At 41.2% G+C, this 14097-nt stretch overlaps 1 protein-coding gene across 1 annotated transcript in view; it reads left to right on the top strand.

Annotated features, from left to right (window-relative positions):
• The window catches only part of LOC307252966 (protein unc-80 homolog), a gene marked incomplete at both ends in the record, with an annotated part of 44992 nt that overhangs the window by 19513 nt on the left and 11382 nt on the right, over positions 1 to 14097 (top strand). The window contains 7 exon segments of the mRNA XM_080030787.1: positions 6563 to 6649; positions 6742 to 6925; positions 7064 to 7158; positions 7445 to 7534; positions 7887 to 7988; positions 12796 to 12976; positions 13649 to 13914. Coding sequence (XP_079886913.1) covers positions 6563 to 6649; positions 6742 to 6925; positions 7064 to 7158; positions 7445 to 7534; positions 7887 to 7988; positions 12796 to 12976; positions 13649 to 13914 — 1005 coding nt within the window.

The following is a 14097-nucleotide window of genomic DNA, read 5'->3' as shown; positions in this document are numbered from 1 at the left end:
CGTCACAGTTAGGACGTCTCCGCCACGTGATTGCGTCGCCATCGGTGACCCCCTTCACGTGACGAAAACGTCACAAGCTGTCCGCCATTTTTGGCTTTGGGCGGTGTCCACCCCATGGTCCACCCCCCTTTCTTTTTGACGCTCACACACGCTCACACACACACACACACACACACACACACACACACACACACACACACACACACACACACACACACAGTAGTACATACACATGTACTATAGCCTGTGGGTTTGATTCTAAACTGTTCTTATTATTGCTTGTGTTATGTCTGCTTTCTTAAATTAGATTAGTTTATGGTTATTGACTTATGTGTATCGTTTTAATCAACTTACCTAAGTAAATAAACCCTTACATTTTGATTTTAAGAAGCAGTGTCTGTGATATTTGTGTCTTGTATTTCACTAATTGCTGGTAAATAAGGTCTATGCTCGAATATTCACTCCTTCATTATCTTAAATGTACATTGTAACCAACTTTGACATTCTCAAGATAAATCCCTTTAACATTATGAGACTGTTTTTCTGATTTGATTCAAAGTTCCCTTTTTCAAAGGGTGGTGCTCCGTAGGTATTAATAAGTTATTTGATTAGCTTGACTAATTTAATTGATCATTAATTAACAATTTTTCTTAATATTATAATTTCCTTGAAATTAATAATATTCTTGACTTTGACCAAATCTACCCCTTATGAATTCCCAACATTTGGTGCCCCGTGTGAGGCCTTCAGATACCAGCATTAGTGTGATATTAATGCACAATAATCCTGAAAACATTTAATTATTTTGAGAAATTTATTTTATTTTATTTTTCCAAATTAAATAGTTTTGATTTTTGGAGTTATGCAATAGAGTTGATTTGAAATAGAATAATTATATTCATTCCAAATTCAGTTTTTCCATTTTTCTGGATTTATTGAATTGAATTAATTTGAAAAAAATATATATTTTTGTTTTTTTTCCAAAGTAATTTTTTTTTTAAATTTTCCAGATCTATTAAGGTAAATTGATTTGAACCAGTGTATATTTATTTTTGTCCAAATTTAATTTTTGTTCTCCAATAGATAACATTTAATTAATTGGGGAAAATAATTCTTTAAATATTTTTCCAAATTTAATTTAATTTGAATTTTTCTGCCAAGCATATATACAGTTGTAGTTTGAGAATTGCCTCAGTGGATGCTAGTAGTTAGCAGGGATTATTTGAGATTGATTGAACTGAGACTGCTTTCAAAACACAGAACTATTCACCAAGTATACTTCACTAACCACCCTGACAAGGATTAGCTGTATGTATAAAGGAGTAGTTGGACATTCGAGCTTGTAAGCCGCACGGTTAAAGCCTGCGCAATTTAGTCAGTGTTTTAACGGATGCGCCACTATCAGTGGTAAGAGCTAACCGCTATTCTCGCAAGGTGAAGCAAGTCACCTGTCGAATGCCTGTTGTGTACATCTGAGCTTGTAAGCCGCATGGGAAAGCCTGCGCTATATAGTCAGTGTTTTAACAGATTCGCCACTTATTAAGTAGCAAGAGCTAAGTGCTATATCACATGGTGAACCGGTCACCTGTGAATCCAGTTCAGTTTACTGAACTGCTGCATCACCTCGGGTGATAAGGACCACGGTCACATTACAGGTTGAATTCTCACCTGTTCTTCCTGTCATTTGACAGATTGCATCATGTTAAGTGATAAGTCACTAGGGGCTGCTCTGCTAGGCCAGCAAAATGAGTAGCCATAACCTATGTGAGCTTGGAGTGGAAGTTCCCATTGAGTCAGTCGACACAGCCCGTCAGGGGGTGGTCGCTGGTCTCATCCCCTTCTATTATGAGGGATGTTGCCACCTAAATAGCTATGATGCTAGTACTTGAGAGGAGAAACTAGAAGAGCTAGTGGCCAATGTTAACCAGCCGTCTAGGCAGAGACCAAGCTCTGCCTGGGATGTGCTTGGTTGAATTGTTTCCTCCACCAGCAGCTAACTAACATTATTTAGGCTGTGCAGCAAAGCAGTGCCAGTCTGTAAACAGAAGCCCTGGTCTTACCAGAGCTCTCCCATGCATATGAAGAACAAACCTTTGACAGTGCATCCTTGTCTAGCTGCCTGGACTCTGCTTTCCCTTTTGACGTGTCAACTTCCACACCCCTTCAGGGGGTGAACACTTCCGAGCCCCAAGTGTCTCAAATGGCTTGAAGGCCACTTTAAACTGCGAGCAGTACACGTCTTATAGCTCGCAACACTTGGACTTGTCTTTTTCTTCACTGTAACAGATAAGAAATGACACTCATTGCCATGGTAACCTGAGTTACTTCAAGCAGACATGGGCCCATGTCTACTTGAAGAACCAGATCTGAGGCAACGTCAGTTAGAATCACTTGTAGGTGTCACAAAACACTTTGACCCTAATAAAGCAGATTCATATACTGACTCATTTTGACTAGAACGGTTGTATCATCCTTTTACCACTAAGGTTCCCTTGGTAGCATGGGGAGGGGGGCCCACAGAGCCCTCTGTAAATCCCACCACCTACCTTCTGCTTCCGTTCTTGTTTTCCTGTGTTGCAGATTCAAACCAGCAATGGTAGGAGGGGGTGTAACCACCCTCTACCCCATTGACTCTTGGCCAGGGAAGAGCTTGATGTGCTCCAGCCCCTTCACAAAATCTGCAACCTGAACATCACCTTTCAACCGGTGATTCTGCTATTCCACCTTTCCTCTCAGTCTGGACACTTATGTATTGTGATTGCCTACGAGGCAGCCCAATACATAATACTTCTACAGTCACCAGTGTACCAACCTTTCTCACTTCCAGGAGAAGGGGGCGCAGCCTCCACTCGAAGATAGGACGTACGCAGTTCAGTAGTATTTACAGGAATACACTTTGCATGCTTTACAGACTCAGTTCAGTAGTAAAGGAAGATTGACTGATGTGTCAGTAGTTCAGGATTTAATGCATGACCTTATCAGAGAGGTTAGCTTTACTCAAGTAACCACCAGAGCTGTGAAATAATTCCAGCCTACCCAGTCTCACTAGGTCTTCTCACACAATCCTATAGCCTGCTGTAAACACTTTGTGCAACTTCTCAGGTACAACTGACATGTAGTCTTGGCAATGCTAAATGCAATTTCTAAATCTCTGAACCTTAGAAGGGGGTCTCATCCACCACCTACCGACTGTAGATAGGCAGGATAGTCTTATTGACTCAAGTTTTATTGAATGTTTAGTTTTGGGAAGGGAAAACACACATTCACCTCAAAACACGTCACCACTCATCACCACGGTGATGCACACTTCATCGGCTAGCTTTAATCCTCAGTTAAAGCAAGCTAATAACCTCTATCCACCCTTCTCTTCTTTCGGCTAGAGTGTTTTCTGTCTCTTTCCTTTTTCCCTTTTCTTTTGTGTTTCAAAGGTATGCTTTTAAGGTTGAAGTCAGAATCACCCAACGGTTTAAGCAGTAATTGTGTTTGATGAATGTAACTAGCCAGCTAGTTAGTACTCAGCCCAGATAGAGCCTTTATGTCTGCCCAGACAAATAGCCTCAAAGTCTGCCTAGACAAATGCCTGTGAACCTTAAACCTGTTGAACTCTGAACTTTAAACCTGTTGTACTTTGAACTTTTTCAGCATGTTCGGCCCTATGGGTTGTCCTAAAGACTGCATCCAACAACGCATCCTTTAGTACAACAGGGGGACTGTTGTGCCTACAGCAGTGCTAAAAAGTACAATAGAAACCTATGAGGAAAAATGAGGCCTACTTCCCCTTTTCAAAGCCTGATAAGGAACTCTTGGGGCCTGCATGGGTAAAATAAAGCCTAGATTTGAGTTTTCTGGAGGCAAAACCCCCAGAACAAGGGGTCATAAAACGAAGGGACCCAGCCCTAGTTTCATCACACCTGATAAGGTTTTGTAACCCCATTGGCTGAGATCTTCCAGTCAACCATGTGACCATGCTATGATAAAACCAGCAAGCACCCCAAAATCACCGCCTTTTCGCAGTGGAGCCATCCACAAAGCGGGTGTTTGCAAACTTTAAACTGAGCTCACAGACTGCTTGCCTGCAGTCTTTACCTTCCCGGATCCGAAGGAAGTTTCACCCAGGAAACTTCATCCTACCACGGCTGCTGAAACTCAGCTGCGCTTTCCTCCCTACCAGCCGGAGAAGAAGCCCAGCGTCTCTGAACGCAACAGACAGTAAACTGCCTCGCCGCCTCTGCAAAAGACGCACGCCACTACCGGAGCAAGCCAGCTGACCGCACGGGCCCCGTCTTTCCCCCAAGAAGCAAGATCGCTCCTCCACCGGCATAACAAGCAGGACCCTCCTCTAAACCTGCCGTGTGGACCACAGGATCCTATCCTACCCATCGCTTCTCATCACCGTCGGAGACGGTTCACAGTAGGCATTTGTCTGGGCTATAAATTAGGCTATAGATATCTATTTAGGTATACATTAACTTAAGGTTAAGGTACCGACTGACGAGTCGTTTTTCCCTTGTTAAATGTGATTCTGACAGCATTATTTTCATAATAATTGCCTAACTGCTCACTGTGGTTTTTCCTCCCGCTTTCCGGGAGATGTTTGATTGTTGTGATTGTCGCTACGTGCCAGAACAGCTGTTCCCCTCTGATATCTCCGAAGCAGCATCAGTTTTGTGAGACCACTCACAGATTGAATGACTGTAGGCTATAAATCAAGGTGAACAACTAACTGTGCACTTTCTGTGGCGAGCTTTTACTTGATCTCCTCTTTCTTTCTCTCTCTTTATTCAAACTCTGTACATCCGCACACCAACACATATTCTTACATTTGCGTCGCGATTGTTAAGCATATGAGCGTTGACTTCTGTGGTTTCCAAAGTTAAATTGAGTGGGTCGCGAGCGCTGACCCCTTCACGTGACTTTAACGTCACACGTCACAGTTAGGACGTCTCCGCCACGTGATTGCGTCGCCATCGGTGACCCCCTTCACGTGACGAAAACGTCACAAGCTGTCCGCCATTTTTGGCTTTGGGCGGTGTCCACCCCATGGTCCACCCCCCTTTCTTTTTGACGCTCACACACGCTCACACACACACACACACACACACACACACACACACACACACACACACACACACACACACACACACACACACACACACACACACACACACACACACACACAGTAGTACATACACATGTACTATAGCCTGTGGGTTTGATTCTAAACTGTTCTTATTATTGCTTGTGTTATGTCTGCTTTCTTAAATTAGATTAGTTTATGGTTATTGACTTATGTGTATCGTTTTAATCAACTTACCTAAGTAAATAAACCCTTACATTTTGATTTTAAGAAGCAGTGTCTGTGATATTTGTGTCTTGTATTTCACTAATTGCTGGTAAATAAGGTCTATGCTCGAATATTCACTCCTTCATTATCTTAAATGTACATTGTAACCAACTTTGACATTCTCAAGATAAATCCCTTTAACATTATGAGACTGTTTTTCTGATTTGATTCAAAGTTCCCTTTTTCAAAGGGTGGTGCTCCGTAGGTATTAATAAGTTATTTGATTAGCTTGACTAATTTAATTGATCATTAATTAACAATTTTTCTTAATATTATAATTTCCTTGAAATTAATAATATTCTTGACTTTGACCAAATCTACCCCTTATGAATTCCCAACAACCTCATCACTTGATATTTTGAAAAGAAGTGAGGCAGTGGTGGATGATGCCATCTTTAGTAATATCTTTTTGTCCTTGAAGGCCACCGTAGCTTCTGTAAATTCTCCAAACGGTAGGGGTTGACAACTGGGCATTGCAATCTAAAATCTCACCACCAGATGCCGCAAAAAATACGCCGCTACTACACACTGTACCTTTTAAAGCGGACCTATGATGCTTTTTGACTTTTATGACCTATAAACGTTGTTATGATGATTCATAGTCATGCTTAACCATACTAAATTATCAAATAATGACTTACATGCATTTCGACGTATTCCCTGCTGACCGTCTGGGGTGTCTGTGCAGAGCACTAAACACTATTCTAGCCAGTCGAGAAGTCACGTGTTCAAAGCGGTCTACCCTTCCGTAACTTTGTGACGTCGCATGTAACTTTGTGAAGTCACCACGCGGATGTTTCCATGTATGGTAATGCTGTCACTTCCCTGTTCGCGTCTGCCTCGCGCCCTTATAGGTCCATGCTCGCGCTTCCCGCCACTGAAAGTGTTCCGGAAGGAAGGTAACCAATCACAACGGAGTGGGGTTTGCAGGAGGGGGAGGGGGAGGGGAGCGGAGATGGCCGATCACAGGCGGAGGGAGCGGAGATTGCCGAAGCACACACACTCAAGTGTTGACAGGACGTGCTGGATCGCCAAAATAAGAGAAAGAGCTTCCCGAAAATCTACATAGTTTTTTGTGATGTGATTCGTGTCAGGTTGCTCTATAGCAGTGTAAAACAAGAAATTAAGACCAGAAAAGTAGTATAATAGGTCCTCTTTAAGCTTAAAAGTAAGAAATGTGAAATGTGACCAGCCTTTGTATTCCTTGTTTTACGGCAGGATGAGCTCATGTATATGTTGAGGAAGCTCCTGCTCAACATCGGAGACCTACCAGCCCAGACTTCTCATATCCTATTCAACTACTTGGTAATTTAACTGACTTTTTCTCTATTTGTCATTTATCTTTATAACTCTTAAGTTCAACATAATGTCTCTCAATCAAAACCCCCCTTTACCAGGTGGGATTGATCATGTATTTTGTGCGGACTCCGTGCGAGTGGGGAATGGACGCCATCTCAGCCACGTTGACCTTCCTGTGGGAGGTGGTGGGCTACGTGGAGGGGCTCTTCTTCAAGGACCTCAAGCAGACCATGAAGAAGGAGCAGTGTGAAGTCAAACTGCTGGTCACTGCATCTATGCCAGGTAAACCTACTGATACAGCCAGACAAAATCACTATGGTTTGATTAGTTTGGGGTCACAAAAAGGTTTGAAATGTACAAAGGGGACATCAATGATATGTCAAATTTAATTAAAGGTTTACTTGTGCATTGTCAATGCAGGAACCAAAACACTGGTGGTGCACGGGCAGAACGAATGTGACATCCCGACACAGCTCCCAGTCCATGAAGACACTCAGTTTGAAGCACTGCTCAAGGTAACACCATATTTGTTTGTAATTTTCCATAAGCCAAAAAAAAGTTTGAAACTATTGATGGAATCAATTACAATACATTGTATTTTATGAGCTTCTCTGGTTTTTATTATAAAAATCAGACTGTGAAAATGAACTGGCTGTCAAATAAATACACAAGAGTAAGAAGTATAAGGAAATGTCCTGTTGTGGAGGGGGGGGGGGGGGGGGGTTATGGTAGTATAATATGGTAATACTCAGGTTACATGGAAAATGAGTATATTTATGATCTTTTCTCTTGCCATCCCAGGAGTGCCTGGAATTCTTAAACATTCCCGAGGCCAGATCGGCACACTACTTCCTCATGGACAAACGATGGAACCTCATCCATTATAGCAAGGTCCATTTCAGATTTATTCAATGATTTAAAGCCCTTTTATTGTTAGCAACTGCTATCTAAAGGCATTGAATCATATCAAAGGTGCTCCGAGGAACTATCAGTTTGTGTTCATTCTTGTACCCCCTATGGACAAAAGCGTTAGTGTTTTTACTACGCCAGCTGTTGTTCCTGGGTGAGCGTACCCATGACAAAGGCATTAAGAAAAACTATATATAAAATGCATTCTTTGCACTGATATATAATCATCAGAGAAAAAATTTGACTGTTTCAGAATTATTTAAAAGTTCCTCATAGCAACTTTAAAAATGCAATTATTATTTATTTTTTAACATTTTTCTGTTTCCCCCTGCAGACATACGTGAGAGACATTTACCCCTTCCGGAGATCAGTCTCGCCACAGCTCAACCTTGTCCACATGCTTCCTGACAAAGGCCAGGAGCTCATCCACAAACGGGTATGGAAAGATTCCCTACATTTCATTTCATTTTCCTTTATTTAACCTCGAAAGATCAATTGAGGGGTGACCCTCTTTTACAATGACGTCGAGTTTGTACAGATACACAATATACAATGAGAATACATAACAAGTTTACACACACACACACACACACACACACACACACACACACACACACACACAACAACAATTTAAAACATTCAGATCAATTGAATGAAAGAGATAATAGCCTAATTAAAACAGTTACAAGTGTAGAAGGGCTGATTCAAAATAATAATTTTAAATTGGTTAACAGTTATGAGTGTATTTATTTTAATTGTATGTTGTAGGCTGTTCCAGGAGTCAGGGGCACTATGGCTAAAAGCGGTTTTACCAAGCTCAGACCGGGCATAGGGGACAAATAACATAAGCATGTCAGTTGAGCGGGTTTGATAAAGCCCATCTGGAATAAGCAGCATTTCTGTCAAATAGAGTGGTAGCTTTCCAGTCAGAGCTTTATATATAAAAATATGCCAATGTGCATCACGTCTCTCCTTAAGGGAGGACCACCCAACCTTTTCATATAAAACACAATGGTGTGTATCATAAGCATCTCCTGTAATGAATCTCAAAGCAGAGTGAAATACAGAGTCTAGGAGTTTAAGGCATGAAAGAGATGCATGCCGATAAACCACATCACCGTAATCAAGGACAGACATAAAAACTGCCTCAATAATCCTTTTCCTACTGAACAACGGGAAGGTGGCTTTATTCCTATAAAAATATCCAATCTTTTGTCGCAGACGACAGACAAGATTTTTTATGTGAAATGTAAAAGAGAGTTTTTCATCTATCCAGATGCCAAGATATTTATATTCAGTGACTCTTTCAATATGAGATCCATTATTTGTGTGAATAATAAGATCATTAAAATGTGTAATTCTTGCTCTGGAAAAGCACATATATTTTGTTTTTTCTATATTAAGGACAAGCCTGAGATCCACTAGACAGTTCTGCAGGGTGTTAAAAGAGCTCTGTAGGTTCTGAACAGATTGTTGCACTGAATCAGAAATGCAATACAGTACAGTGTCGTCCGCATACAAATGGGCATGGCAGTTTTGTAGTGATGAAACAATGTTATTGATGTAAATTGTGAATAGGACTGGACCTAAAATTGAGCCCTGCGGAACACCATTTGTAACTGTTAAAAACTCAGTTTGGTAGCTTCCCAGTTTTACTGACTGCTGTCTATCAGAGAGATAGTCCCTAAACCAGCTACATGTAGAATAATCAAAACCAATTTCATGCAGCCTCTCTAAAAGCAAATGGTGATCTAAAGTATCAAAAGCTTTTGACAGATCAACAAAAAGTGCTGCACAGTGCATTTTTTTATCGATAGCTGTAACAATGTTGTCTAAGACCAAAGTGACAGCAGATACGGTACTGTGGCCTGCCCCAAAAACCAGATTGAAATGGACTCAAAATGGAAGCACTGGATAAAAAGGATTTCAACTGAGTATTAATGACTGATTCTAGAATTTTTGCCAGGCATGGGAGTTTGGAAATTGGCCTGTAATTATTGAGATCACTTTTGTCACCTCCTTTATGTAACGGAATGACGTGAGCTTTTTTCCAGACTTTAGGAACAATACTAGAGGAGATGGAAAGATTAAAAATATGGGTTATTTGTTTTGATATGATAAGTGCAGAGAGATTTATTGAAAATGGGTCCAAATTGTCCTCTCCCATGTACTTCCTGGGGTTGATGGCAAGAAGCGCATCTGCAACAATACTTGTTGGAACTTGAACAAGGCTGAAAAGAGGAATTTTAGAGACAGGTGGTATGCTATTTTTATTTCTGGTGGTGGAAGGCGTAGATACTCCATTGTGAAAGAGTTTACCAGCAGCTATAAAGTGTTTATTGAAAGCTAAACCAATTTCTTTCTGATCATTTAAAGTCTGATCATTTATTTTTAACTGACTAGGAACAGTGCTAGAATTGTTTTTGTTATAATTCACAGCCTTCCAAAATAGTGCAGGGTTGGAGTAGCAGTTTGAAATTAGTTCGAGGTAGTAATCTGATTTAGCTTTCCTAACCATGGATATGCACCTATTTCTGATTTGTCTGAAAGCAGTCCACTTGGAGTTTTCACCAGAGCGTCTAGCTAGGGACCATGCTTTATTTCTCTCTGCAAATACATCGGACAATTCATTTGTGAACCAGGGGTTTGATCTATTTTTTACTCTGTGCTTTTTAAGGGGTGCATGCTTGTTCAAAATGGAGGAGAAAGTATTGGTGAAAAATTCTAAGGCCAATTCCACATCAGATATTTCACTTGTGAGATGAATGTCACTTTGATAGAGTTCATTTAAAAATGCTTGCTCGTTAAAACCTTTAAAATTATGCTTAATGATGATTTTGGGTTGAGATTTTTTAAGATGAATACTTCTGATACAGGCCACCGGGCAGTGATCACTGATTCCAAGCTCAAAGACACCAGCAGAAACTATTTTATTGCTTTGATTTGATGATATTAAATCGATCAAAGTTGATTTTGCTGGGTTTTTTAGATTAGGTCTTGTGGGCTCAGTTTTTATTTGTGTAAGATTTAGGTTGCTACAGATTTCTTTAAAAGGTTCAGAGGCACCAGAAAGCCAGTCAATGTTAAAATCACCCATCATAATGACCTCTCTATTTACATATGGAGAGATTAAATGTGCTAGCTCACTCAAGGAGCTAGTTACCGTGAAGGGGGCCTGTACACACCAATTACAATAACACAATCATTTGACGATAAAGACAATTCCAAAGCAATAAATTCAAAGCAGCTTCGAACAGAGACAGCATGTAGTAATGATACAGAATAATGTGATTTAACATAGACAGCCACTCCCCCGCCCCGTGTGGTCCTGTCTATTCTGAATAAACTATAATCATTTATTGCCACCATAGAGTCATGTGTACTGCTCTTCAACCATGATTCAGTCAGAACCAAGACATCTGGGTCAGCCTGAGATACTAAGATGTTAACATGGTCTAATTTATTGTGCTGAAGCAAACTTCTTATGTTTAAGTGAAGAAAACCCAAACCCTTTCTTGATTTGAGGATGTTTGGTGAGTTTAGCTTTGATATGCTCATGTCCGGGTTATCAACAGCGGGGTGGTCCAACACAATTGACCTATTACACATAATAGGTACAGTTTTCAAGTTACTTGTAATCCCAAGTGGTCTGTGGCGTGACCTGTAAGATCTATGAGGAGGGATTAATGATGATCTGACAGACTGACATACAGGGATTGGGTGAGTTTTTATAGTTCATTTTCATTTTTCATTTAACTTTTATTTATCCTCATCCTTATTTATAGTAATGGATGTTCCAGGCCTGGAGGGGGCGCTAGATGCATGGGGACAAGTGGTCATGGAGGCTGTGTCACGTGAGCTAACTACCTCTTGACTAGTCTGGCATGACCACTTCCGCCAGCGTCTATTCGCTTGCGTCGAAAAGCTACGCAGCCCTGACGCAGCCCCCTCCTTTTCCGGTTGCTGGCTTTCCCCTATTGTGATCCCCCTCAAATTCGGAAACAATTCGCTCACAGTCAACCCGTGTGCTTATGTGCAGCGCTCTCTCTCTCTCTCACACACACACACACACACACACACACACACACACACACACACACACACACACACACACACACACACACACACACACACACACACACACACACACACACACACACACACACACACACACACACACACACACACACACACACACACACACACACACACACACACACACACACACACACACACACACACACACACACACACACACACACACACACACACACAGTGTGGCGATACTTCGGGATAATAATATTGGCGGCGGCGGTCCGGGATGCATCCTAGCTTAGCCTAGCTGTCCAACTTCATTGTACAACTACCCCCGGGCAGAAATACCCTCATAAACTCTGGAAAATGAAGCGTGGGGGTTTGAATTGAGCACCGGACCTTATAACCAGCTAGATTAAGATCCGCCGTTCCCTTTCTTTGGTGAATTAGGGACTATGCAGCGGTGTTTTAGCGACGGGGAAAGATTCCAACGGCTTCCACTATCACCTAGCAACTCTTACGGCTACTTGCTGCAGTTGGTGTAGCGCTCACAACGTCAAAACCCTGTTCTGCCTGTAAACAGACGGACTACGGCTCTGACTACAGCGATAGGAGGTGGTGACATAAGTTCTCGAATGCTAAAAATTCTACTCGACCGCCGTAGCCGTCCTCTCAACCGCCGATGATAATGTTACCAGAGATAACACTACGTGGGTGGCTAGTTAACTCCGGTTAAGTTATCCCGTGAGCTCCTCGGGGGCTAAAGTGTATGGTGTCTTGACATGCTGGTTAGAAAGCAACACACTATGTATATTCCTTTTGTCTTTAATAGTTTTTGTGTGGCGTTTGCGGGTTTAGCCATTTCTCTGACAGTCTCTGGACGTGAAGACGTTCCATCAAAATAAGTCCCCCCCCGGCACTATTTTGCAGGACACCGCTGCTGCTTCCCGGGGTTAGCCCCGCCCTAGATGATTGTGATTGGTTTAAACAAATACAAACAGGCTAGCCCAGTTTCCCCCGGTTTCCCCACCCGAATAGACGGCTCTAAACAGAGTGCTTCCAGACCCTACTACTTGCTGTAGTTTGGTCTGGCTTTGCGAGACTACCTCTTGACTGACCAGGTGTGGATATTGACATTACAATATGCATCGAATGAATGAACAATAATGCTAGCGTCGTGTTTAACCTTTTCCTCATTCTGTTTTTAGGTGTTTTCCCGTAAACTAGAGGAAGTGGGGAGGGTACTTTTTCTCATCTCCCTCACACAACACATGCCGGCCATGCACAAACAGTCCCACGTCTCCCTGCTTCAGGAAGACCTCCTCCGCCTGCCCTCTTTCCCACGGACAGCCATCGATGCAGAGTTCTCGCTGTTCAATGAGCCACTAGGTCAGATAGACTCCAAACTGTTTTTTTATTTTTATTTTATTTTGAATTTCATCTTAATTTTTTTTTATGGATTTATATATCTGATAATACAATGTAAAGATCGTATTTATATTTAAATATTTTATTAATATTTTTGATAATACATGATATCAATAATGACTATATAATTATTTTGTATATGTGAGTTTATATTATAAATAATTATAAAGAGTTTGTATATTTTCTCCATGATTTTTGTTTAAATTTTAACATCAAATACATTCTGTCAGTCATAAGTATATAGTATCATTTTAGATAATTTTATTGACACAACAAAACAAAAAGGGAAAATTCGAAAAAGTAGTGTCTCCTGTTTGAACAAATGGTAATCTTTACTAAGTTGAAGATATTTGTGACATCGACGCAAGACAACTTAATGTTTTTTTCAAATGTTATTTAAGAAATGATTCTACTCTTACCACCCCTTATGACATGTTACAGGAATCCTTAAGTGTTTGTCAATCATGTATGTCATTAAGATTTATATTTTGTGTAATAATATTTTCTGTATGACCCTTTCTGTTTTATTGTACAATGTTTAAAATACATTTCAATCAAACCCAATCATATCATTACTCACTTGTGATGAAAAAAATGAACTATATTTTTTTTGCCATCATCTTTCTGGTCCAGGTAAGGAGCTGTTTGGTCTGGACACGCTGCACAAGGTTCTGTGGATCAAGCTGTTGGAGGAGATGTTTCTGGGCATGCCCAGTGAGTACCCGTGGGGAGACGAGATGATGCTCTTCCTCAATGTGTTCAATGGAGCCCTGCTGCTGCACCCGGAGGACAGCGCCCTCCTCAGGCAGTACACCGCCACTGCAATCAACACCGCCGTGCACTTCAACCATTTCTTCTCTCTGAGCGGCTACCAGTGGATCCTGCCGACAATGCTGCAGGTGAGAACTGCAATCAATCCAGGGTAATCTGAAACGGCAAACCCTATGTTTGCTCTTCTGGTTCCTTTAGGCAGAGAAAGTCTGACACACGTCCTTATTGTAAGCACGCACGGAGATCGTTTAATTTGATGTTGAGTGTGATTTATTAAACAAAACTCCGGTTGACTTTCCAATAAAAAACAT

Source organism: Ammodytes marinus (genome assembly GCF_949987685.1).
Source record: "Ammodytes marinus genome assembly, chromosome: 7".
In the NCBI taxonomy this organism is placed as follows: Eukaryota; Metazoa; Chordata; class Actinopteri; order Uranoscopiformes; family Ammodytidae; genus Ammodytes; species Ammodytes marinus.
The sequence above is the reverse complement of the archived record's forward strand: the minus strand, read 5'-3'. Positions and strand labels throughout refer to the sequence as shown.